At 41.8% G+C, this 27723-nt stretch overlaps 1 protein-coding gene across 2 annotated transcripts in view; it reads left to right on the top strand.

The window, feature by feature from the left end:
• The window catches only part of DNAH14 (dynein axonemal heavy chain 14), a 329828-nt gene that overhangs the window by 115629 nt on the left and 186476 nt on the right, over positions 1-27723 (top strand). For both annotated transcript variants that reach the window (XM_028111778.2, XM_088017199.1), the window contains exons 28-34: positions 9282-9513; positions 10216-10269; positions 11569-11714; positions 13914-13982; positions 14610-14796; positions 15628-15704; positions 20370-20541. In XM_028111778.2, the coding sequence (XP_027967579.2) occupies positions 9282-9513; positions 10216-10269; positions 11569-11714; positions 13914-13982; positions 14610-14796; positions 15628-15704; positions 20370-20541 (937 nt within the window). The remainder of the gene's footprint in view (positions 1-9281; positions 9514-10215; positions 10270-11568; positions 11715-13913; positions 13983-14609; positions 14797-15627; positions 15705-20369; positions 20542-27723) is intronic.

Raw genomic sequence — 27723 nt, 5'->3', positions numbered from 1 at the left:
CCCATAGGAACTCACAGAGTTGAGTTCTCACTGCAAAACATTTTAAACTTTTGAAGGACTCAAAGGGATATGTATCATGTGTCAGACACCAAGCAAACTTCTAGCTCAAAGTAGTTGACAAGTTTAACATTAGACCATTTAGCATTAGAATCATCATAATGATGATTTCTTATTCTTGCAAAGCTATGTTTTGGGCAGTTGCTCTGATAAAAAAGCAAGCACTAAATGAAAACATGGTATAGGAAACAAAATTAACAGTATCCTATCTGATTCTAGGGTTTGAGAAATTGTGCAGCGCACGACAGGTACACACATCCCATTAGTAAGTAACGGTGATTATTCAAGAATGAAATAAAAATTTCATTTCTTTTCAATTGATTTGTATATATTTTAAAAATAAGCTACCAAGTTCATTAAGACAAAAATACCTTTAAACTGCTTTGGACCTAAAAATTAATGAAATTAACTGTGAGGTATTTCTTTTGACTATGGTAATCAGGAAAAAAATTACTGATATACTACAGGTGCAGTAAATCAAGCAAGTTTGGGAACCCCTGTTCTAGGGGAAGAATAATAGGGCAAGTAAAGCTCTGGAAATTAAAATTTAAATGATGATTTAGTGCTTGAATCATAAAACAAATCCTGGGTCTTAGGTAGCAGATAGCTTTTACTTTAGTTCATCATTCCTTTACTTCAGCACAGTAAAAGCCATATATGAGGAGCCCACAGCTAACATCATAAACAACAGTGAAAAGCTGAAAGCTTTTTTCTTTAAGATTAGGAGCAAGACAAGGATGTCCACTCTCCCCACTTCTATTCAACATAGTACTGGAGGTCTTAGTGAGAACAGTTAAATAAGAAAAAGAAAGAAAAGGCATCCGGATTGGAAAGGAAGAAGTAAAACTCTCTTTCTTTGCAGATGACATATGTGTAGAAAACCCTAAAGATGCCACCAAAGAACTGACAGTCCTAATAAAGGAATCCAGTAAAGTTGCAGAATGCAAAGTCAGTATACAAAAAATCAGTTGTATTTCTATCCACTTACAATGAACTATCAGAAAGAGAAATAAAACAATCCCTTTTACAATTACACCAAAGGAATAAAATACTTAGGAATAAATTTAACCAAAGAGGTGAAATATCTGTACACTGAAAACTCTTATGACATTAATGAAGGAAATTGCAGAAGATGCAAATAAATGAAAAGACAACCCATGATCGAGGATTGAAAAAGTTAGTACTGTTAAAAGCCCATGCTACCCAAAATCATCTATAGATTCAATGCAAAACCTCTCAAAATTCCAGTGACCTTTTTCACAGAAATAGGAAAACCTAAAATTTGTATGGAACCACAAAAGACCTCAAATATCCAAAACAGTCTTGAGAAAGAAGAACAAAGCTGGAGGTATCACACTTCCTGGTTTCAAGCTATATTAGAAAGCTGTAGCAATCAAAACAGTACGGCATTAGCAAACACATAGACCAATGGAACAGAATAGCCCAGAAATAAAACCACACATATATGGCCAATATATAACAAAAGAGCCAAGAATATACAATGAGGAAAGGACAGTGTCTTCAATAAATGATGCTGGGAAAATTAGACATCCCCATGCAAAAGAATGAAACTGAACCCCTACCTCGTGCCACTCCCAGAAACCAACTGAAATGGATTAAAGACTTGAACATAAGACTTGAAACCATAAACGCTTACTTGAAAACATAAGGCAGTAAACTTGCCATTGGTCTTGGCAATAATTTTTGGATTTGATGCCAAAAGTAAAGGAAACAAAAACAAAAGTAAATAGGTGGGACTACATCAAATCAAAAGCTTCTGAACAAGAAAGGAAATCATCAAGAAAATAAGGCAACCTACTGAATGGGAGAAAATATTTGCAAACCATGCATCCACTAAGGGATTAATATCCAAAATATATAAAGAACACCTACAACTCAATAGCAAAAAAAATTTTTTTTGGATTAAAAAATGGGCAGAGGAACTGAAATAGACTTATTCCAAGGAAGACATACAGATGGCTGACAGGTGCAGGAAACGCTGCTCAGCACTTCTCATCATCAGGAAAATGCAAATCAAAACCACAATGAGATACCACCTCACACCCGTCAGAATGCCTATTATCAAAAAGATAAGAAATAAATTTTGGTGTGGATGTGAAGAAAAGGGAAATTTATAGGTCATTGATAGAAATGTAAATTGGTGCACCCACTATAAAAATTGTATAGCATTTTCTCATAAAATTAAAACTATAACTACCATATGATCCAGCAATTCCAATTCTTTGTATTTTCCCTAGTGAAGTAAAATCACTATCTCAAAAAGGTAGCTGTACCCCATGTTCATCACTGCATTATTTATAATAGCCAAGACGTTCATTATTTTTTTAAAAATTTTATTATGTTAGTCACTATACAATACATCATTAGTTTTTGATGTGGTCATCCATGATCCATTGTTTTCATATAACACCCAGTGCTCCATGCAGTACGTGCCCTCCTTAATACCCATCACCGGGCTAACCTGTCCCCCCTCCCGCCTCCCCTCTAAAACCCTGTTTGTCTCTCAGAGTCCATAGTCTCTCATGGTTCATCTCTCCCTCCAATTCCCCCCCCCCATTTTTCCCTTCCTTCTCCTAATGCCCTACATGCTATTCCTTATGTTCCACAAATAAATGAAACCATATGATAATTGACTTTCTCTGCTTGACTTATTTCACTTAGCATAATCTCCTCCAATCCCATCCATGTTGATGTAAAAGTTGGGTGTTCATCCTTTCTGATGGCTGGGTAATATTCCATTGTGTATACGGACCACATCTTCTTTATCCATTCATCTGTTGAAGGGCATCTCGGCTCTTACCACAGTTTGGCTATTGCAGACATTGCTGCTATGAACATTGGGGTGCATATGGCCCTTCTTTTCACTACATCTGTGTCTTTGGGGTAAATACCCAGTAGTGCAATTGCTGGGTCATAGGATATAGCTCTATTTTTAAATTTTTGAGGAACCTCCACACTGTTTTCCAAAGTGGCTGTACCAACTTTCATTTCCACCCACAGTGTAAGAAGGTTCCCCTTTCTCCACAACCTCTCCAACATTTGTTGTTTCTTGCCTTGTCCATTTTTGCCATTCTAACTGGCGTAAGGTGGTATCTCAGTGTGGTTTTGATGTGAATTTCTCTGATGGCTAATGATGATGAACATTTTTTCATGTGTCTGTTAGCCATTTGTATGTCTTCTTCAGAGAAGTGTCTTTTCATATCTTCTGCCCACTTTTTGACTTCATTATTTGTTTTTTGGGTGTTGAGTTTGAGAAGTTCTTTCTAGATCTTGGATACCAGCCCTTTATCTGTAGTGTCATTTGCAAATGTCTTCTCCCATTCTGTGGGTTGCCTCTCTGTTCTGTTGGCTGTTTCCTTTGCTGTGCAGAAGCTTTTTATCTTGATGAAGTCCCAAAAGTTCATTTTTGCTTTTGTTTCACTAGCTTTTGGAGCTGTATCTTGAAAGAAGTTGCTGTGGCCGATGTCAAAGAGGTTACTGCCTATGTTCTCCTCTAGCATTTTGATGGATTCCTGTCTCACATTGAGGTCTTTCATCCACTTTGAGTTTATCTTTGTGAATGGTGTTAGAGAATGGTCGAGTTTCATTCTTCTGCATATGGCTGTCCAATTTTCCCAGCACCATTTATTGAAGAGACTTTTTTCCACTGCATGTTTTTTCCTGCTTTGTCAAAGATTATTTGACGATAGAGTTGAGGGTCCATATCTGGGTTCTCTATTCTGTTCCATTGGTCTATATGTCTGTTTTTGTGCCAGTACCATGCTGTCTTGGTGATCACAGCTTTGTAATATAGCTTGAAATCGGGCAACGTGATGCCCCCAGCTTTGTTTGTCTTTTTCAACATTTCCTTGGCAATTCGGGGTCTCTTCTGATTCCATACAAATTTTAGGATTGTGTGTTCCAGCACTTTGAAAAATGTCATTGGAATTTTGATCAGGATGGTGTTGAAGGTATAGATTGCTCTGGGTAGCATAGACATTTTAACAATGTTTATTCTTCCGATCCATGAGCATGGAATATTTTTCCATCTTTTTGTGTCTTCTTCAATTTCTTTCATGAGTGTTCTGTAGTTCCTAGAGTATAGATCCTTTACCTCTTTGGTTAGGTTTATTCCGAGGTATCTTATGGTTTTTGGTGCTATTGTAAATGGAATCGTTTCTCTAATTTCTCTTTCTACAGTTGCGTTGTTAGTGTATAAGAAAGCAAGTGATTTCTGTGCATTGATTTTGTATCCTGCCACATTACTGAATTGCTCTATGAGTTCTAGTAATTTAGGGGTGGAGTCTTTTGGGTTTTCCACATAAAGTATCATGTTGTCTGCGAAAAGAAAGACTTTGACTTCTTCTTTGCCAATTTGAATACCTTTTATTTCTTTTTGTTGTCTGATTGCTGTTGCTAGGACTTCTAGTACTATGTTGAACAATAGTGGCGAGAGTGGGCATCCTTGACGTGTTCCCAATCTTAAGGGAAAGGCTCTCAACTTTTCCCCATTGAGGATACTATTGACTGTGGGTTTTTCATAGATGGATTTTATGAACTTGAGGAATGTTCCCTCTGTCCCTATACTCTGAAGAGTTTTAATCAGGAAAGGATGTTGTATTTTGTCAAATGCTTTTTCTGCATCAATTGAGAGGACCTATATGGTTCTTCTCACTCCTCTTATTAATGTGTTCTATCACATTGTTTGATTTGTGAACGTTGAACCACCCTTGCATCCCGGGGATAAATCCCACTTGGTCGTGGTGGATGATCCTTTTAATGTATTGTTGGATCCTATTAGCTAGGATTTTGTTGAGGATTTTGGAATCCATATTCATCAGGGATATTGGTCTGAAATTTTCCTTTTTGATGGGGTCTTTGCCTGGTTTGGGGATTAAGGTAATGCTGGCCTCATAGAATGAGTTTGGAAGTTTTCCTTCTGTTTCTATTTTTTGAAACAGCTTCATTAGAATAGGTATAATTTTTCTTTGAATGTTTGGTAGAATTCCCCAGGGAATCCATCAGGCCCTGGACTCTTGTGTTTTGGGAGGTTTTTGATCACTGCTTCAATCTCTTTACTGGTTATTGGTCTATTCAGGTTGTCAATTTCTTCCTGTTTTAGTCTTGGCAGCTTATAGGTTTCGAGGAAGGCCTCCATTTCATCCAGATTGCTCAGCTTATTGGCATATAGTTGTTGATGATAATTTCTAATAATTGTTTCTATTTCCTTGGTGTTAGTCATGATCTCTCCCCTTTCATTCATAATTGTATTAATTTGGGTCCTTTCTCTTTTCTTTTGGATAAGTCTGGCCAGTGGTTTATTGATCTTATTAATTCTTTCAAAGAACCAACTTCTAGTTTCGTTGACCTGATCTACTGTGTTTCTGGTTTCTAATTCATTGATTTCTGCTCTAATTTTAATTATTTCTCTTTTAATGCATGGCTTAGGCATCGTTTGTTACTTTTTCTCTAGTTCTTTAAGGTGTAGAGTTAGTTGGTGAGTTCAGGATTTTTCTATTTTTTTGAGTGAGGCTTGGATGGCTAGGTATTTTCCCCTTAGGACAGCCTTTGCAGTATCCATAGGTTTTCGACCGATGTGTTTTCGTTCTCATTGATTTCCATGAATTAAGTTCTTCTTTGATTTCCTGGTGGACCCAGACATTCTTGAGCAGAGTGGTCTTTAGCTTCCAAACGTTTGAATTTCTGCCAAATTTTTTCTTGTGATTGAGTTCCAGTTTTAAAGCATTGTGGTCTGAGAATATGCAGGGAATAATCTCAATCTTTTGGTAGCGGTTGAGACCTGATTTGTGACCCAGTATGTGGTGTATTCTGGAGAAAGTTCCATGTGCGCTCGAGAAGAATGAGTATTCTGTTGTTTTAGGGTGGAATGTTCTATAAATATCTATGAGGTCCATCTGGTCCAGTGTATCATTCAAAGCTCTTGTTTCCTTGTTGATTTTCTGCTTAGATGATCTGTCCATTGCTGAGAGTGGAGTATTGAGGTCTCCTACAATTAATGTATTCTTATCAGTATGACTATTTTGGTTAACAGTTGGCTTATGTAGATGGCTGCTCCCATGTTGGGGGCATAGATATTTACAATTGTTAGATCTTTTTGTTGGATAGACCCTTTCAGAATGATATAGTGTCCTTCTGTGTCTCTAACTACAGACTTTATTTTTTTTTTTTTAAAGATTTTATTTATTTGACAGAGAGAGACACAGCGAGACAGGGAACACAAGCAGGGGGAGTGGGAGAGGGAGAAGCAGGCTTCCCACCCAGCAGGGAGCCCGATGTGGGGCTCGATCCCAGGACCCTGGGATCAGGACCTGAGCCAAAGGCAGACGCTGAAGACGTTGTTTTTATAGATTGTCCCTGTAAATTTCTGTTGTATATTACTCTTGGGGTCTTTCTCCTTTTATAGAACCCCCCCTTAATATTTCTTGCAGGGCCGGCTTAGTAGTCACATTTTCTTTCAGTTTCTGCCGGTCTTGGAAGCTCTGCATCTCTCCATCCATTCTAAATGACAGCCTTGCCAGATAAAGTATTCTTGGCTGCATGTTCTTCTCGTTTAGTACCCTGAATATGTCTTGCCAGGCCCTTCTGGCTTGCCAGGTCTCTGTGGATAGGTCTGACGTTATTCTGATGTTCCTCCCTCTGTACGTAAGGAATCTCTTCCCCTAACTGCCCTTAAGATGGTTTCCTTGGTTCTAAGATTTGCAAGTTTTACTATTACATGCCGGGGTGTTGGCCTGTTTTCCTTGATCTTGGGAGGGGGTCCTCTCTGCCTCTAGGACGTGAATGTTTGTTTCATTCCCCAGATTAGGGAAGTTCTCAGCTACGATTTGCTCAAATACATCTTCTAGTCCTCTCTCTCTCTCTCCACTCCCTCTGGGATTCCAATTATTCTGACATTGGAACGCTTCATGGTGTCACTTATTTCTCTGATTCTATTTTCATGGATTCTGAGTTGTTTTTCCCTGTCCTCTTCTTTTCGCTTTTTATCTATTATATTGTCTTCCAGGTCACTTATTTGTTCTTCTGCCTCAGTTATCCTAGCTGTTAGATTATCTAGATTGGATTGGATCTCATTGATAGCATTTTTAAGTGCTGCGAATTCAGCTTTCATTTCTGACCTTAGAGACTCTATGTTGCCATTAACTGATTTCTCCATTGTAGCCGTTGTCTTCACAATTGCTAGTCTGAATTCCATCTCCAACATCTTGGTTATATCTGCATCCATTTGTAAATCTGCGGCATAAGTCATAATCTCTGAGTCTTTTCTATTTTGGGGGCTCCTCCTCCTAGTCATTCTGTTGATGGGTGGTTGAGGGAATGTATAGAGTCCAAATTATTGACCAGAACCCAAGCAAGATGCACCTGTTTTCTTGGGACCTTAGGGTTGCTGGCCTCTTGTTTTCCCAACCTGTCTTCTGGGGAAGGGGCCTGCCACGCTGTTGCTCAGGCAACCCTGTTCGGGTGGAGTTGCCCGGCCCCCCTGTGGCGGGGGATGGGCTCAGCGGGAATCAGTTTTGGGGGCTTTTGTTCTCTGGCGGCTTTCTGGTCTCTTTTGCGAGTCAGAGCAGAAGAGACCGTTTCTAACACTCTGCCTCAGAGCAGAGAGACCGCAGTCTGTTCTTCAGTGAGTTCTCCAGACCACACCGTCTCCGTTTCTGTCTGTGCTGCTATAAACTGCAGGGTCCTGGTTTGTGTGTCCCTCTGCAGCGCCCCCAGTCCTTCCTCCAGGTCGGGGCACATCTCTGCCCTTTGTGCTTCTAAAACCACCAGCCTCTCCCAGTTCGCATGCATGACCCCGCCGCTCCGGGTTTCCCCCCAGAGGGCTGCCCTAAAGTCCTTTCCCCGCTACCAGTCTGTGAGTCTGTGCTCGTCCCCAGCATGCGAGGCTGTCGCTCACTGGCCGTGTGGGATCCCCACAGACAGGCTTCCTCCTGCTGCCGTTTATCCTCTGATATCTGCCTGTAGAATCAGGGCTCCCCGCTTCATACCTCGAAACCAACCACCTGCAATATTCTGTTTGTAGAGATCCAGATCTTCTTACATCTCAGGCTGGTTTTGTGGGTGCTCAGAGTGGTCTGGTAGATATCCAGCTCAATTTCCTAGTTGAAATAGGGTCCCCTACTCCTCCGCCATCTTTCTTTCCACCCCGGGCTGCCAAGACGTTCATTAACTGATGAATGGATAAAGAAAATGTATAGAATGAAATATCACACAGCCATAAAAAATGAAGGAAGTCCTGCCAATTGCTACAACACGGATGGACCTTGATGGCATTATCCTAAATGAAGTAGGTCAGACACTGTGCGACCTCACTTATATGTGAAACCCAAAAACACTGAATTCATAGAAACAGAGAGGTGATTGGGGGTTGCCAGAGGCTAGGGGCAGGGGATGTGGATAATGGATGAAGGAGGTCAAAGGTACCAAATTCCAGTTATAAGATAAATACGTTCTGGGGATGTAATGGATAGTGTGGCAACCATAGTTAACAATACTTAATTGTATATTTGAAGGATGCTAGGACAGTAGATCTTAAATGATGTCATCACAAGAACAATAAATTCATAACTATGTGAATGATAGATGTTACCTAAATCTGTTGTGATCATTTCACAGTATGTGCATATATCAAATCATTATGTTGTACACCTTAAACTAACCCTAAGGTCTGGGTCAATATCTCCATAAATCTGGGGAAAAAGAATACATACTCTAAAGCTACAACTGGGTTGCAAGTTTTACTCATAGCCTTATAGAGGAGAAAACTTAACAGTTAGCCATACAATTCTCAGTGTTCCTAAGATAAATACCACAATAGCATCTTTCTGAGTTACCCTCATAGTCAGGATCCTGGTTATAATGAACAATGTCTGAGCCACATCTTTATTGAAAACCGTAATACACTTCTTGGGGATGATTCTTGTATAAATCCTCTGTTTGTGTGGTGCCCACATCACAGCAAAGCAGCAGGACCCCATGACACCGTTTTCCTCACAGGAAAAGTGCTCTCATGCTGGTAGGATTCGGAGTTCTAATATTTCATGTCTAACATCGTCACTGATGAACTGTCCATAGTGCTTTTCATTTTGTTTTAACATTTTTGTTTTTTTAATCAACATCCCAGTTAATCTTTGTTATGTTTCTACATGTGAAAACTAAAACTAATTTTGCCCAAATAATATGCACACTTACAATATTGTTTTCAGGCATTTGCAGTATAAATGGAATGACAAAGAGAAGTTGTGCTATGTGTCTCAAGGAGACGCCAGCTTCACGTATGGCTACGAGTACCTGGGCTGCACTCCCCGGTTGGTTATTACGCCCCTTACTAACAGGTGCTGGCTCACCCTCACCGGAGCGCTGCTCCTGAATCTTGGAGGCTGTCCCACGGGCCCCGCCGGCACGGGCAAAACGGAGAGTGTCAAAGATCTAGCCAAAGTAAGTGCTTTCGGTAGCCAAAAATACTGGTTGTTCTGGTCACGCAAACCTTAACAGTATCTTAAATTTACACCATTCCTGCTATTAAGATGTTCATAACATTTAACAAACACCTTACCACATTTGTTAAGTTGTGTAATTCATCCATTCACTAAAAATGTCTGCTGTGTGCTGGGACGTGGGACCTCTGCAGGCCAAGTATACTTCTGTTTTCTTGGGATTCGACTGTGCTAACTGATGAGTGAACGGCAGCATTGTGCCCTTCAGTTATGGGTGATTTTGAGCTGCACACAGACTTCAGCCTGGTTGTGTGTGTGTGTGTGTGTGTGTGTGAGAGAGAGAGAGAGAGAGAGAGACAGACAGACAGACAGACACAGGGAGAGACAAGTAACTGATGAAAGTGGAGGATATAGTTGGATGTCCTGGAATGATGTCATTGAAATGCTTTTTTCTTAGATTTTATTCATTGATGTGTTTTAAAAACATGACTCTAGCATTCCATGCACTAATCAACCTAACTAATAGTGTATGTGCATTTATACTCTACTAAGTTTTGTGAATTTCTAAATTTGGTATGTAATTCATCTGGAGATTGCAGTTTTCTCAAAAGACTAAAGACATTTTATTACTCTGGAAGTTTTAGTGTTAGTATTTTGTGTCATAATTCAAGAGATCTTTTAAAATAATTTCTTTGTTTCTCAGTCCTTAGGCAAACATTGTGTGGTCTTCAACTGTTTTGAGGATTTGGATTATAAGGTAAAGCTTATTCATATACATGCAAGAAAAAAATCTTGTGCACATAAACGAAACAATTCATTAAGGATTGAAAGAACAAGAAAAATATTTCCCTTAGAGAGACATTAAGTATTAACAGAACTGTAAATGCTATTAATTCTTCTAAATTAATAGAATAGAAACTTAGAATGTAATAGAAACTTAAAACACTAGGCAATTTGCTTTTATGCAACTGAATTACTTCTTAAGACAGTGGTTTTCAAACTTTTTGACAGGGGGATTTTTCCAAACAAAATCTGATATGGAACATGAATTTATTAAAAAAATTAAGAGTACTGCTCTATTAATCTAAGTTTATTTTATAATTTCTAACCCTATACTTTTATTTACTGAAAAGGTAATCATTAAGAACAATGAGGCTCTTACAATTACCACAAAAATTTGAGTCAGGGTTTGTATTGATGATTACAATTTTATGTCAGCCTTACTTTGTTTTGGTGGCATATTACCAAAGACACAACTCATAACATTCTGAAATATTTATTGAAATGTCCTGTACCTCTGTGCTGGTCACAGATTTACTTAAAGTTTCAAAACACTCCCATTTATTTTGTTGTGCATGTTAAGTCAAACCATTTACCTTCTATTACGGTCATTGTATTGGCAGCTTAAAAGCACCTGTGAGATCCTGCATTTGCAGTTTGAGCTCAGTTAGCACATTAAAAATACCAATAAACATAAATCAGCTGTTTGCATGAGTATTGTTAAGACATAGGGTCCCTAGTTTCCTCCCTGGGACTGCCCTCTGGTGGGGTGAGCAGGGCTGGGAGCAGCAGAGTGGGAGCCAAGAAACCTGCTAATCAAAATAAATTATCTTTTAATGCAATACTTTTTTAGAATCAAAATTAATGCCAGAAACCCCATGATAAATGAAATATCAAAATGTTCAGGAAAGACACAACCTGATTCCCGCAGCCAGTGGGAAGAACCGGCCTCTGTGTCTTGGGCCCAAGGGGCTCTGGTGTGTGCTCCCCACTCCGCCCTGAGAGCAGACATTCCCTCACCCATATTCATCCACATGTGTTCTGTTGGGCCTACAGTGTTCCGCTGGTTTCAGCTGCCAGCACATAGGCATCACTAGGTTCCCCACACTGGGGGCCAGACCGCGCTGCCCTGCATCAGCCAGGGGCGCTCCGTGGTCGTGCCCAGTGTGCTGGGGGAGGGGGGCGGGGAGGGCGTGCACTCACCTCCGGGAAACTGCGGAGCGGCGCGGAGCCTGGGCCTACAGAAAGCTTTCACCCGCGTATAATTGTTTTCAAGATAATGGGAAAATTCTTCTTTGGACTGGTGCAGTCGGGAGCATGGTGCTGTTTGGATGAGTTCGATCGGATTGACGTGCAGGTCCTATCAGTGATTGCGTCGCAGATCCTCACAATCAAGGCCGCAAAAGACAGCTATTCTGTCAGGTACAGGGTGGATGTGTCTGGTCACTTAATGTTCGATATTTCTTCTCCAAGAAGGGCTTGGGTGTTGTTTTCTTCCTAAACATAGACCAAAAGGAATGACATCTTGGATGTCCCCTTTGCTGGGCAAGTACCAGGCAAACATATGTAACTAGCCTTCGTGCCAGCCTGGGTTACCCAGGCTCCCGTCCAGCCTTGGAGTGGTCTCTGGGCCGCCAGGACAGGTCACAGATCTATCCAGTTACTTTCACTTCGGGGTTTAAATTCCCTTAGTACCTTTCCATGTTATGATGTTGCACTTGAAGAAACCGAAGTATTTTTCTTTAATTCTACAGCTTTTTAAAATACAAATTATACTGGCCACATACCTGAAGCCTCTCTTATCCCATTACTCTGAATTAATACTTTTCTGTTTTAAAAAATCCTGTAAAAATAATATTTGTATGTTAGGATTACTAACATTTACTAATCTAAGCAAAATTTCTTTCTCTTCAGAAAAATTCAGGAACTCACATGATTTACTTTATGGGCATAATTGAATTTGTGGCTTTAAAATTTCTATTACAATCTAATATTTCTTTTTTTTTTTATTTTATTTTTTTAAGTAATCTCTACACCCAGCGTGGGGCTCAAACTCACAACCCCGAGGTCAAGAGCCACACACTCCTCTGACTGAGCCAGCTGGGCGCCACCCCCACCCATATTTCTAATTCAGGCTAATGGACGCTCACTTCTGGTTTTACTCTCAAGGGTTTTTTTCCCACCATTAGAGTCAGCGTCACAAGGCCTCACACATCTGTGGGTGTAAGTGCGGGTCACAGGAGGCCACACGTCACCGGTTCTCAAACACACCTCACTGTCTGCCAGGCTTTCCTCTGTTCTGTCCAGGGAGTCCTCAGCTTCTGTTCCCAGTGTTCTTTCTTTCCAGCTTCGACCACCCTCACTGGGATCACCTGCCCGTAAGGTCACCAGAGCATTTCTCTCCATGGTCCCTATCTCTGGTGCTGACAACAGGACCCTAATCTCCAGGCCAAAGTTCTACTTCACAGCGGTCCCAAAATTATTTGATTGGGGAATTGGGGGCGGGCTGCATTGTGTGCTAACACAAGAACTCTGTGTCATGGCCACTCTTTGCTCTGTGGTGTCACCCAGGGACAACTCTGTGTCCAAGGGTCTCCTCGGATTCTTTTCCCTGTTCAGTCAGGTCATTCAGGTGGTTGCCTTCTGGCCTCAGGCCCCACAAACTCTTTAGACATGATCAAATAAATCTGAAGCCCCAGAGCGCCTGGGTGACATAGTCGATTAAGCATCCTACCCTTGGTTTTGGCTTAAGTCTTGATCGCAGGGGGGTTGTGAGTCTGTTTGGGATCCTGTCTCCCTCTCCCTCTGCCCTTCCCATCCGTGCTTTCTCTCCCCCTCTCTCTCAAATAAATAAATCTTCAAAAAAAAAACCTGAACCCCAGCAGGGCTCACAACTTTGGCTCAAGATGACCCTCTTCTTTCCCCTTTTAAAATTATTTTTTTCCCAGCATGTGCTGTTTGGATTTAAGTGTAACACAGCCTTAGGAACGTTCCCAAACTCGCTTATTGTTTTAACATACATTGACTTAGAGAAAACAGTTCTCTTAGTAATGAATACTATAATGGACAGGGGAGGAAAATTTTTCCTTTACCTGTCTAGGTTCTTTTGGCTGGTCTATTAATTAAATTGGCATAAGATAAATTAACAGGAGAAAAGGTTAATTGCATACATACATAAGCCTCACACAGACATGAGAGGTTCAGAGACAGGCAATTAAGGTTTGTATGCCATCCTGAGCTAAGGAGAAGGGGGAAGGGGTCTGGGGCTACAAAGGGAAAAAAGAGAAGTCACAGGGAACTGGAAAGGGTAAATGTTTGGTGAACAAATATTTGTCGTACCCTGCAGAGACAGCGGGACAGAGAGGAATTTGAATGAATAGGCCTGCTGAGCTCCCCACAACTTACCACACCCGGCCCATATTCTCTGTAGTTGTCTCTGGTGAGAGCTGTCTTTCTGGACCCGTCCCTCTGTCTAAACTCTTAGAAACAGTTAAAGGGGGGAGGTAGAAAGCTCTTTCTGAGTCTTTTGGACCTTCATTGTCTTCAGCTAAAAATAATGCACATAATGAAGTGGCACATTTTGGGGGGTGCTCATTCTCAACCCCTTCCAATGTCTTACAGGTTTGTACTGGAAGGAAAAGAAATTCGTATCAACATGTCTTGTGCAGTATTTGTCACCATGAACCCTGGGTAAGCATCAGTTCATCTAAGTTAGGAATGGAGGCAGTCAAAGTCGTTTTCTGAGGTCTTAGCCATGATTCAGTTGTCTGACATTGTAATGTACCATTCACCGCCACCACCTGACTCCCTCCTCTGCCCGCACACTTATAAACAGCTACAGCTCCGTACTCATCCACATGGGTGGTCTCACATTAAGTTTCTGACTGAGGGACGTTTTCACTTCAGGAATAGCCAGAGAGAAAGGAAAAGGGTCAGCTACTGGTCACAAAGGAGACAGACAAAAAAGCGGAGAGTAGCAGAAGGAAGGGAACTTGGTGGTTACAAGGAGTGGAGGCCGGGCAGGCTCAGTAAACACCTGTTGAGGGAACGTGGTGATGGTCGGGGCTGGAGCAACCTGATGTGAGGTGCACTGTGGGAGGAGGCACAGGAAGAAAAGTCGGTAGAGGGGGAAGCTCCTGAGATGAAAAGTACAATAGAAACCGTCTTATATGCTTGTTTTCAAATAAAGGTCAGGTAGGAAGCGAACAGGATTATTCTGGGGAAAACGATATTGTGTGGTTCCTCATCAGAAAAACTGAAAACTGAAAAACTGCTTTTCTGTTGTTGTCGTTTCTTTGTGTTTCTTACCCTCTTAAGGTACAAAGGTCGAGTAGAACTCCCAGATAACTTAAAGTCTCTGTTTCGCCCTGTGGCAATGATGGCCCCCCATTATCAAATGATTATTGAAATTATGCTGTTTTCACTTGGTTTCAAATCTGCAAAATCACTCTCTGGAAAGCTGGTTAGCGTTTATGAATTAGCTAGCAAGCAGCTCTCACAACAGGTAACGATCTGCTTCTTTCAACATAAAGATGATTATAGAAAATTCTATAATAAGACTTTTCTGGTATTGGACCAGGGAGGGATGACCTGGGGAAATAATGGAGCGAGAATCCCATCAGCGCTTTAAGGTGGCGAGCCAATGTGGATGTGAGGTGATGTGTAAAATCAGTAGGGTTGCAAGCCTTACATCAGGGACCTGGAGAGAATGATGGAGAATCTGCTGTGTTAAATCGTGGACTACTTCCTCCATACGAGGAAGTTAGCCTCTATAGCAGCGACTCTCACACTTTTTTGTGCTTTGAGATAATTGGGGGGATTTGTTAAAACACACATCACTGGACCTTACCACCAACCTTCTGATTGTCTGGGGTGGCCCTTGAGAATTTGCATTTCTAACCGGTTCTCAACAGTTCCTGATGTTGCTGATCTGAGTACCATGCTTTGAAAATGACTGTTCTGGGATATGCTGGCTTAATGAGTATTTTTTTATGACTCAGCATGGTTTGGAAACCAGCCACACTAAGTGTTCTTCTTTATCATATTCTTTCAGTTCCTCTCTCCATTTCAGAGAAAATTTAATTTAGATACTAATAGTTTTTAACAGCTTTAATAATTTGTGACTCTCTCTTTTAAGAAGGAGACTTAGGGGCACCAGTTTGGCGGGGGAAGTGAGGGCCTTGGAAGCTGAATGCAGGCTTTCTTGAGTTACATCATGGTCTCTCTCCACAGGGAACAGATTAGGGATTTAACTGCATAGGATATGCATTTATTTCCAAGTCATCCCATTCTTCCTTCAGAAACTTAATAACTCAGATATTTTAATGCTTTATAGGATCATTATGATTTTGGCTTGAGGTCTCTGAAGACAGTTTTAATAATGGCTGGAAAGAAGAAACAGATGTTTAAATGGTGAGTTGAATTTTGAATTGTTAAGTCAAAGGGAGTTATACAACACAGGGAAAATAATTGGTAAAAGTCTAAGTAACGATGACAAGATAAAACAGGGAGCTCCCAGAATGTCACAGTGAAATATGGTAGAGGTGTTTAAGAACGTGAAAGAAGAGGAAGAAAAAAATGCACAAAATCCTTGGGTACCTTTCCCCCAAAGAACCTAGTCTTAAAAAAAAAATGTATCTTACCTTATATAATAAAAGATACACAGTAATAAAAGCCCTCATTTAAAAGAGCAGTAATTTAGGGGCGTCTGGCTGGCTCAGTCGGTTAAGCACCTGCCTTTAGCTCAGGTCATGATCTCAGGGTCCTAGGATCAAGCCCCGTATTGCGCTCCCTGCTCAGTGGGGAGTCTGCAAAAAAAAAAAAAAAGCAGTAATTTAATGAGAAATCATAAAACCTATATGAATATACCTGTATGAGAAATGTGTAAAACCCATATGAAGAAAACATTTGTGGTTTTTTTTTAAGATTTTATTTATTCATTTGAGACACAGAGATACAGAGAGAGAAAGCATGAGCAGGAAGAGAGGCAGAGGGAGAAGCAGGCTCCTCTCTGAGCCAAGAGCCCGATGTGGGGCTCTATCCCATGACCCTGGGATCATGACCTGAGCTGAAGGCAGACGCTTAACCATCTGAGCCACCCAGGCGCCCCTGAAGAAAACATTTGTAAAGGACACAAATGAAAATAGGAATAAATGAAATAATATATCATGAACTTAATATCATAACATCTTAAAGATTTAAAGACCCTAAATGTTCATTTACGAATGGAAACACACCCCAGTGAATATACCAAAGGTTTCATTTGTTTATTTTTGGGCAAAAGCAGATTCTAAGGTTCACATAAAAAGGGGTATCTCAGTGGTGCAGTCAGTTAAGCGTCCGACTCTTGTTATCAGCTCAGGTCATGGAATCAGGGTCGTGACATCGAGCCCCACATCAGGCTGGACGCCCAGCAGGGAGTCTGCTTGGAGGTTCTCTCCCTCTGCCCTTCCCCCCACTCGCACTTGGCATGTGCACACGTACTCTCTCACAAATAAATAAAATCTTTTAAAAAAAGAAAGATAAACAATTAAAACCTATTATAGAGCTTCATTGGTTAAACACTGTGGTGCTGGCTTCTGAACAGAGAGGAGCAAGCCATCAGGACAGAACAGAAGCCCAGAGACAGGACTGCACACGCTGGGCATGTAGTCTGTTGTCAGTTGTGAGGCAAGAACAGACTAACAGACTTTTCAGTGATTGCCTGCCATTGGGAAAACTAAATTGCCATGTGCGTGAAGATGCAGTTGGAACCATGGCCACTGTTATTTACCTGGATAACAGGATCAAAAAAGGACTAAAAACATAAAAGTATTTGAAGAAACAAAATGTCCTTTATATGCTTGGACTATAGAGAACCTTTAAAACTAAGGCTCAAAAATCTAGAAGCTATAAAGGAAAAGAGTGATAATGGTCAAAAAACACTGTTTGTGAGGTCAGGAGCCAAAGGATGAGCCGGGAAGAAGCATATTTGCAGCTTGGCGCAGGGAGTGAGCTCATCCTCATAACACGTGAGGACTGCCTAGAAAACACGGGGAACAAATGGTATGGAAAATGGGTAAAGGACAGTTCTCAGAAAAAGAAACATAAAAGTTTTTAAATGTATGAAAATATACTCAATCCCACTCTTAATCAGAGAAATGCACATTAAAAATTGAAATGTTGTCTCTCATCAGATGGGCAAAAATATGAAAGTTGGACGGGACTTTGTTGGTGAAACTATAGGGAAACAGGCATTTGTTTTCATTATTGCTAAGGGGCGGACCTACTTGTGTGGGTTTCATTTGGGACTGTATTCATGTATTACCTATTAAAAATTAAATGAGAAAAACATGAATATGTTGTAAAAGGACATGTCAATGCCATTTACATGAATGCAGTAAATGTTGTAGATTGTTTGTGGTACCTAGGTACAGCACCAAGCACAGAACATAGTGTGGGAGGGGAAGAGTCAGGGATCAGGCTGTAGCTCCACTGTAGTATGTTCTTTCCTAAAAATAAAGGAACTGAGTCATGTATTGCAAAATGGCCTAAGATTGATGGCAGGTAAATGGGTACCTGTTAGGGACTGCTTTGTAATTGGGAAGAGTTAGAGACGGGAGTAGCAGGACTCAGCTTCCTGACGTCCTCCGGTCCTCCAGTCTTTCTTACGAGAGACCCGTTCCAGTGAGGGAGTCCCTGATCCATGTTCTTCCCGTCACAGGGAAGCCTCCGTTCTCCCGGGCGCCTGGACTGCGGCTCCCGTGTCCCGCGTGCTGTCAGTCTGCTGCCACAGGGAGCGGCTGTCTTCTGTCTGTGCTTACACAGCTGTGACAGCCCACCTCCCTGGTCCCCCCAAAGCAGAGTAGATGATGTGATTGTGCGAAGTTGACTGTATTATGAACAGGATTGGGGAATTTTTATCAGAGTAAAGCACAGCAAGCATTTAAAAATAGACTTTTGCTTTTTAAAAATCCCCTGGCCCTCCCTGACACCAAAACCTCTCATTGGTCCTCTTGTCTGGCCTTTTCCCTTCCGTCCCTTCATGTCCCCCTGCTCCAGCCCGTTCTCCCTCGGGCTCCTGGCTTTGCCTCCGGGTCCGGAGGAGGGACACCACAAATGTCCCTCATTTCCGGATGCTTTCTCCCGCCTTTTCTGTCTAGAGCGCATTGGCGGATTCAAGCTCTAACTCCCAAAGAGTTCTGAGGTGCTTACATTTAAAAAAATAATCAAGGACCGTGTATTTGCTTTGTAGGTTTGCCATAACCAATCACTACGAACTTGATGTCTTTAAACACCAGAAAGATGTTTCCTCCAAGTACCTGAGGCCAGCAGTCTGAAATCAAGGTTGTGGGCAGGGCTGTTGTCCATGCAGGGGCCTTGCGGGAGAGTCCGTCCTGGGCTCTGCCAGCACCCAGGGGCTTATGGGCGCATCACGCTGGGGTCTGCTCCGTCTTCCCACCGTCTGCGTGTCTCTCTGCCTTGCTCTCGGTAGGAGCACGTGACTGCATTTAAATCTGGATCATCTGGGATAAACTCAGTCATGTCTGTTGCTATATGGGATAATATTCTCAGGTTCCAGGGATTAGCAGGTGAATTTATCTCTGTGGGACATTTTTGTCTGCCTCCCGCAGGCAGCTTCTCTGTCGGTCCCAGAGAGGAGGTTTCCCTACCTCCCCTTTGGTTTAGAAAAGAAACTGCCCAGGAGCTGGAATCCTAGGATGTCCTTGGTAGAAAAGATTTGCTTTGTCAACAGCTGGAGAATTAATATCTCTTCAGGTAAACACTTAACTTACCATAGTAAGCCCATAAAGTGAGTCTTAACTAATTCCAAGAATGGGTAGGTATCATGAAGACAATCAAAATGGGTAAATAATAATAATAATAATAAGGTTTAATAACTATCCTTTTCTTGAATTTTAGTTGACGTTAGTCTAGAGATTTCATTTTTTACTCTTAAATGACAACAGATATTCCCCATGATAATCTCAGATGCCATCCCCCAAATTATTCTTCTGTAGAACTTTAGTCGTCTTATTTTTATATCTAATACCAAAGTATCATAACAATATAATTATATATATGCTGTGATCGCTCCCAGATATAGTGGTCATTTCTTTCTTTCTTTTTTTTTTTTTTAATTTATTTTCCTTGAATGTAAAGCAAGCTCTGTCTTGGGAAAAAATGACCTCGCTGACACCCAGCAGCTGTCTGACTTTGGTCATGTTGAGTATTACTCTCCCTCCCTCTTAAGTGGTTGAAAGATTCTTCCTAATGAATTCTTTGATTAAAGAACTAAGCAGAGTGGCCGGTAAAAAGTGCTCACTAAACGTTAACTATTAGCTGTTTTTATTAAGGATCAAAGACCTAAGAATCATCTCTGTCCTGATGAAGAGTTTGGGACATTGTCCACAGGAGGACGGGAGGGCCACTCCCACCCAGAGAACGTTTCTTCCTTGGCGTCTCTGCAGTCCAATCATAGGGCATGCAGTTCTTTCTCCTGGTTGCATGTTTAATGTGTACAATATGTACTGAAGTGTTCAATAGGCAAAATATTGTTATTATGGGGCAGTATATATGTGATGACTTCTTACATCTGGGGGCTTTCGTGACAACAACCAGAAACCTTAAGCTGTCTTGAATGGCAGAGGGAATTCACTGTTTGTCTCCCTCAGAAACTCCAGAGGCGGGCAGGGGAGGATTGCTCTGACGAGGGTTTCAGGTTTATTTGTCTTTACGGGACCACTTCCATGGCGTAACTTTGACCACGGTTGCCAGCTGCATAGCCCGCAAGCCTGCTTTCCTGGCTTTCCTAGGGATTTTGAATAAATCGCTGTTATTTTTAATTTGATATTAGCTTGAATTCGTTCTGTTATTTACAGAATCAGTGACTGGGGAGTGGACAGTTCAAGACCAGCCCGGGCCCGTCTCTGGATCCGGGGACCACATTCACCTCACGCACGCCGCAGAGCTGCTTTGCAGGGAGGGAGGGGAGGAGGGGCTGTTGGGATAGCCCCCTCTACAAAGGGATAGTAACGGCCTTCAGTGTCAGCGAAGCATACTTGCTAACTTTATCTTTCTTTTCTTCTTCCATTAAAGTAACACCAATGACCATCTTTCTGAAACGGATGAGACTCCGATCATTATTGAGGCTTTAAGAGAAGCTAGTTTGCCAAAATTTCTCCCCGAAGACGTCCCACGTTTTGAAAAGATTATAGGAGATATTTTTCCTGGAGTGGCAGTTTCAACAGCAAGTCAGGTTGCCTTGGAGGTAATAAGACTTTTGAAAACCATCACAAATGATTTAGAGGTGGAGTGTTAATAAGATATGAAATGACGTAAGTAAAAAAATATTACAGCTCTTCCGGAAACACTCTACTTATGTTCTAATTGGAGGAATAAACATATCCGGAGATGTATTTCCCCTTGGGAAAAAAACAGTGTTGCAGCCTCTGTCAAGGAAGGCTGCTACTTACGTTGTTCCCCGGTTTTCTTGTCTTTCCAATGGGAATGATAATGTTTCCTCTTCCTACTTTAAAGGGGTACTTTAAGGATCAAATTAGATCAGAATTATGAAAAAGGACGTTACAACGTGAACTTTTGTGGTCATAAAAATGACGTATTGTGACTGGAGAGCCCCCTATTTCCTCTTACATCTGCCACCTTGCGGTCACCGCCACTGTCCAGGTGGGGTGTCGACCTCTCTCCTGCTGCCCCCGCACACAGAGCCCACAGAGCCCCCAGCAGACGAACCCAGAGTCAGGTCCCCTGACACGGGTCACACTGCCTTTCGAAGTCTGGCCATGTTGGGCTACTTTGCCGTGTGTCCTTTTACCTCCCGCAGCTTTTTCCACCCTGAACCTCTCTCTGCTTTCTGGCTTTTCCTGGGCCCTTATCAGCCATCAGGCCATCAAACCCAGGCCTTCCTTTCTCTGGGGCCCTGCCCAATTTTTTGAAATGCTGTTTTTTAAGTTTATTTTAAAATATATGGTTTATGTAGCTTATAGGTTTTTTTTTTTAAAGATTTTATTTATTTATTTGAGAGAGAGAGTGAGAGAGAGAGAGCACATGACGGGGGGAGAGGGTCAGAGGGAGAAGCAGACTCCTTGCCTATCTGGGAGCCCGATGCGGGACTCGATCCTGGGACTCCAGGATCATGACCTGAGCCAAAGGCAGTTGCTTAACCAACTAAGCCACCCAGGCGCCCTGTAGCTTGTAGTTTAAACAGCTTCATAATTATTTCTTCTTTAAATATAGGTATAAGCTATGTGCACAGCCTCATACCTAGCAGGCACAGAACACATATTATTTTGAAGCACACATGAAGCGATTAGCGAAGGATCATTCATTAGGTTCTGTAGGAAAGTTTGCGAAAATTTCCCTTGCAAACCACCCGGACCAGGTCTTTTATGACACGATAGTTCGTTCATGGTTCTGGTCTAGTTAGATTTCAGTAGGCTCAATTCCGTTGAACTAGAGAGTATTCTCATTGCATTCACATGTTAAAATGGTCTGTGTGGATTTGAACAAACCACTGTCTCACAGCCCTTGCAGCTTCCTATTTCCGATGTTACTCTCCCAGGCAGGTCTTATTGTCTTAGCTTGGGTTTTCTTCACTACATAGATGACCTAGAAGTATATTTAATTGTTTTCTTCAAAACACAGCTTTTTATATATTTAATACATCTTTTTGATTCCTAATCTTTTAATATCCATATTAATATTTTTAAATACCTTCCTTTATTCCTCTGTTTTGTTTTCCCTCCAGCTGTCTAAGTAAGATGAATAGTTTATTTTTTATTAATGTAAGTTTATAAAACAAGGGGCATCCACGTGGTTCAGTTGGTTAAGCATCTGGCTCTTGGTCACAGCTCAGGTCTTGATCGAAGGGTTGTGGTGCAATCCCCATGTTGGGCTCCATGCCGGGTGTGGCACCTACTTAAAAAACAAAAAACAACAAAAGAAAACTGTATAACTTCATCCAAGCACTGCTTTAGATGTATAGGCTATAAGTTTAGGTAGATAGGGTTTTCCTAAGCATTTTTTCTCAGAAATTTGATAGGATAGTTAGTACTTCCTTTCTTTCCCTAAGACAGAAGTTTTCATGCTTTTAATTTCCAGGTAAAGGATCTTTTTATTTTCTGATTTTGTTACCAATTTCTGGTCTTACTGAATTATGATCAGAGAATATTATCTTTGTTATTTTTCCTTAAGAATTTAATTTAGACTTTTTTATGGCCTAATATATAAGTAGTTTTTGCGAATAGTCCCTATGCACATGAGAAGAAGGTATCTTCTCATGGACCACAAATATAAGACAGAGTTCAGTTTATCTGCATTTGTTATGACTGTTCAATTAGCATTTGTTAAGAGCAGCACAGGGGGGGACACCTGGGTGGCTCAGTTGGTTAAGCGACTGCCTTCGGCTCAGGTCATGATCCTGGAGTCCCGGGATCGAGTCCCACATCGGGCTCCCTGCTCAGCGGGGAGTCTGCTTCTCCCTCTGACCCTCTTCCCTCTCGTGTTCTCTCTCTCTCATTCTCTCTCTCTCAAATAAATAAATAAAATCTTTAAAAAAAAAAAAAAAAGAGCAGCACAGGGGACCTGCTGGTGAGCTACGGTTCAACAGAGACACTGAAATAGAGACACTTGTTACTCACAGGCCGTGGAGGAAGTACAGGCCTCCAGAGCCACATGGGGAGGATGAGGCCGGGTGCAGGCAGAGAGGCCGGCCCCGGGGCACACGCCTTCATCAGGGTCCATGGCCGGACTGCTTTTGGGGTTCCCAGGCTAAGGCTGGATTGGTCAGTTCAAACCAAGCAGAGCGGGATTTTGGTAAGTTCCCCATGGGTGCCATCTAAGGAGTGTGTAAGGGGAAGGCCCCGGGAGGGTTACATCCTACCAGCAGCGTGTATCTGCTCACAGCTTCGCGGGCCACCGTTGGGGCCTGCGCTGGTGTGAGGGACTGGTGTCATATCCCCGCAGGCTGTTCTGTGGGACAGAGCGGATGCAGAGGCAGCAGTATCCTGAAGCAATTTAGCTAAGCCCTCGACCCATTGTTCTCTCTGTTATCAGTGGTGTTGCACATCCCATAGACAGACTTGCACTTGTTTACTTGTTTTCTTTGGACTCAGAAGTGCATTCATGTCTCCTATTAACACATTCCTGTTCACTCTTAGAATCTCTGCTTCCTAGTAGTCATTACCATGTTGTTGGACACATGAGTATCAATCACAAATCATTGTATGAGTTGCACCCTTCAATACGTAGTGCTTTTGTTTTCTTGTCTACATTTATTTGGCTTGAATTCCACTTTGTTTGTTAAGACGGTTACCCCATGTTTTGTTTGCCTGGTACAGTTTTGGACTTGTTTTTTTTTTTTTCCAAACTTTATAAATTCCACAAAGTGAAGTGGTTTTTAAATTTTGTTTTGTTCTAGATTTTTATGCAGGTTAGTATTTTTATTCTAAGGGTAACTTTATAAATCTTTATAATAATATCCCTGGTTTTCCACTTATTTGGATATTATCTGTTAGTCCCTAATATGAACAATGATGTATGTCTTCTTTTCTCCTTTATGCATTTCTGTTCATTGCTGGCCTTATATAGTTTGAAGATATTAGTGGTATATATATTTATATCTTCTTAGTCTTCTTAAAGTCCACATGTGAGTGAAACTGTATGGTATTTGTCTTTCTCTGACTGACTTATTTCACTTAGCAGTATACTCTCTAGATCCATCCATGTTGTTGCAAATGGTAAGCTTTCAGTCTTTTTTTATGGCTGAGTAATATTCCATTTTGTGTGTGTGTGTGTGTGTGTGTGTGTGTGTGTGTATCTCACATCTTCTTTAATTTATTCACCCATCAGTGGGCATTTGGGCTGTTTCCATACCTTGACTGTTGTAAATAATGCTGGAGTAAACGTAAGAGTGCATATTTCTTTTCAAATTACTGTTTGCATTTCTTTAGGTAAATACCCAATAGTGAAATTACTGGATCATATAGTAATTGTTTTTATTTTTTTTGAGGACCGTCCATACTGTTGTCCACAGTGGCTACACTAGTTTTCATTTCCATCAAAAGTGCACAAGGGTCCCTTTTTCTCCACATCATCACCAACACTTGTCGTTTCCTGTGGGTTTTGATTTTTTGGGGGGGCATTCTTTAATTTTTTTTAAATTTTGATTCCATTATGGTTAATATACAGTGTTATATTACTTTTAGGTATACAACGTAACAATTCAACAATTCCATATATTGAACGCATTCTTATTCCTCTCCCTCTCACATTTTAGGTATATGGTGGCATACTTTACATCCTTTTATTTTGTGAATCTCTTGACTGAGTTTTATAGATACACTTATTTTTACCTCTTTTGTGCTTCCTACTTTTCTTACTCCTGCTTATGGTCTTTCCTTTCCACTCAAAGAATATCCTTTAACATTTCTTGGAGGGCTGGTTTAGTGTCATTAATTCCTTTAACTTTTGTTTGTCTGGGAAATTCTGTCTCTCCTTCTGTTCTGAATGAAAGCCTTCCTGGATAGAGTATTCTTGGCTGTAGATTGTTTCCTTTTAGCAGTTGGAATCTATCATGCCACTTTCTTCTGGCCTGCAGAGGTTCTGCTGAAGAATCCACTAATAGCCGTATGGGGTTTCTCTTGTATGTACCTGCTTTCCTTTCTCTTGCTGCTTTTAAAATTCTCTCTTTATCACTACTTTTGGCCGTCTTATTTACTTTGTGTCTTGGTGCAGACCTCTTTGGGTTGGTTGTGTTGGGGGCTCTCTGTGCCTCCTGGATCTGGTTTTCTCTTTCCTTCCCCAGATTCAGGAAGTTTTCAGCTATTATTTCTTCAGACAAATCTGCCCCCTTTTTCTCGCTCTTCTCCTTCTGGGATCCCTATCATGAGACTGTTATTATGCTTGACAGTGTCGCTGAGTTCCCTGGGTCTATTCCCATTTTGCATCATTTTTTTCTCTCACTGCTCAGCTTGATTACGTTCCATTACTCTGTCCTCCAGGTGGCTGATCCATTCTTCTACTTCCTCTTGTTTGCAGTTTATTCCAGGTGGTTTATTTTTAATTTCATTTAGTGAGTTCATTATCTCTAATTGGTTCTTTTTTGTTTCTGATCTCTTTGTGGAGCATCTCAAAAAGTGGAGGTCCTCCTCTTTTTTCTCAAGTCCAGCATGTATCTTTATGATCACTACTTCTAATTCTCTATCAGGTGTATTATCTCCATTTCACTTAGGTCTCTTGCTAAGATTTTGTTCTCTTCTTTCATTTAGAACATATGCCTCTGACCCCTCGTTTTGTCTAATTCTTTGTGTCTATTTCTCTGTCTTAGGAAAGTCAGCTCCCTCTCCTCTTCTTGATGGTAGTGGCTTTATGAAGAATTGGTTCTGCAGTGCCCTGTAGTGCAGTGTCCCCTGTTCCCCAGAACCTGGAGCTTCAGGGGTGTCTCCTTTGTGTGTTGCCTGTGCCCTATTGTGGCTGCGCTGCATTGCCTTTGGTCTAGTCACCTGCAGTGGCTCTCTTTACCCCTGTGGGCAGGGTTTGGTCCTTGTGTTGTTAGTGGGCCAGTGTAGGGCTTGAGTTGGGCCAGACCAGGCATTTGCCAGAGCTGTGGTGGCACCAAAGTTCAGGGCACTTTCCCTGTGTTGTCCCCTGAGAAGCTTTCCTTGGTGGGTGGGGCCAGAGTCCAGCTGGTGTGTGTGGTTATCTTCCCCTCTCCCTGAGGCAGGAGTGACTTTGGAGTGGTGCTGGCCCCTGTCTGGGCTGTTTGCACACTGCCACGCCTCTGGCACCACTGGGAATGGGCTTCTGCCCAGGGCACATTGGAGGGGGCAGGTGTGCCGGAGAACGTGGAGGGCTGGGATGTGCAGAGTTAGCCAGGTTTGTTGGGTCTGTTCCGGGCGGGGACCTGGAGCTGGAGCCTGGAGCTGGAGCCGAGCAGCTGTTAGTGAGCCAGGTAGAGAGTGTTCCCATGGCACTGGTTCCTGCAGGTATCCATGTGTCTAGGCTGGGGGTGAGGGAGGGAAATGGTGTCCACCAGCTCCTTTGTTCTTGGAGAAGTCTCCTGAGATCCCTGCTGCTCTAGCATACATTCTGGGATTAGTAAATAAACCTCCTCCTCGTGTACCCCAGGTGTTTTTCAAACTGCTTCTTCTGTACTCATGTCAGAGGGGCTGCTGGTTCTGCTGTCTGTTGAAGGACAAGGGACTCAGCTTCCTGTCTGCAACTGCTGATTTTTAAAGTTCCAGGTGGTAAGACCCACTGATTGTAAGAACTCACAAAGTTAAGCCCCTCTGGTTTCCAAAGCCAGTGTTACAGGGATTCTTCTTCCTGGTACAGGTCCCCAGGCCTGGGGTTCCTGGGCTGGGGTCTGCTCCTCTTCCATGCCTGCACCCATGGGTCCCTCCCTCCTTCGGACAGTGTCACAGGTCCATTTGGTTCCCAGCTGTGTCTCTGCCCATCCTACCCTCTTCAGTGTGGACTCTTGTCTACATTTAGCTGTGGAGAGTCTGTCCTGCCAGTCTTTGGGGGATTTTCTGGGTCATTGACCCTGATGTGAGTGTTATCTAATTGTATCCAGGGGATGATGTGAGCCCAAGAACCTCCTGCTCCACCATCTTCCTTGCAAGTCTCTCTGGAAGCTTTGAAAACTTTCATTTTGTCTTTGATATTCTAAATCTCACTTTAAATTCTCTAGTTGTGTGTTTTCTTATTCTGTTAGCTGTTTTAATATGGAGCCATTTATTTTTAGTTCTCTATGTTGACAGGAAGGGGACTTCAGCTGTGAGATTCTTTGTTCCACATAGTTCAGTGAGTTGGATTTTTCCAGACCAAGAAATTGTAGGTCCAAACTATTTTCATAGCACTTATGTGCATTTTAGGTTTTGTAGATTTTTCTGTATTCTTACTTTAATGAAGATGCAGTTTGAGATCTCTGGTCGCCTGTCTTGTGGGGTCTTGTGCGTGCGGCATCCAGGAGACAGATGGCAGGTGGCCGCACCGAAGCTAGTGCCGACATTTTGCATATTTATACTTACATTTTGAGGATTTTCACTCTGCTAAAAAAAGGGAAGGAAGATGGGAGTTGACAAGTTTTGCTTTCTTTGTCTTATATAAACATCTTTCCATCTCTCCCCAGCGGGGCTACGCATTCCTTCCTCTCCTTTAACATTTTCCAAGTCCCAGCTGAAACAGCATTGCTGTCACAGGAACGTTTCGAGGTGCGCATGGGTGGTTTGAACCTTTAACCTTCTTATATACTCATCTCTTCATCAGTTTTACAAGCATCCGTTTATTCTGCTACTTTCCCTTCGTATAGTTTTTACATTGATAAATATGCAGGCTATCAACTGTTAAATAAGTAAATAAACTGTTAACAAAATGTTGCCAAATACTAATATATGGCTCAAGAAATGGTACAAAGTTCATAATTTATAGG

Source organism: Eumetopias jubatus, unplaced genomic scaffold, assembly GCF_037043125.1.
Source record: "Eumetopias jubatus isolate StellerSeaLion01/CBP00866 unplaced genomic scaffold, mEumJub1_p1.0 scaffold_12, whole genome shotgun sequence".
In the NCBI taxonomy this organism is placed as follows: domain Eukaryota; kingdom Metazoa; phylum Chordata; class Mammalia; order Carnivora; family Otariidae; genus Eumetopias; species Eumetopias jubatus.
Note: the sequence above shows the minus strand (reverse complement) of the source record. Positions and strands in the feature narration are given on the sequence as shown.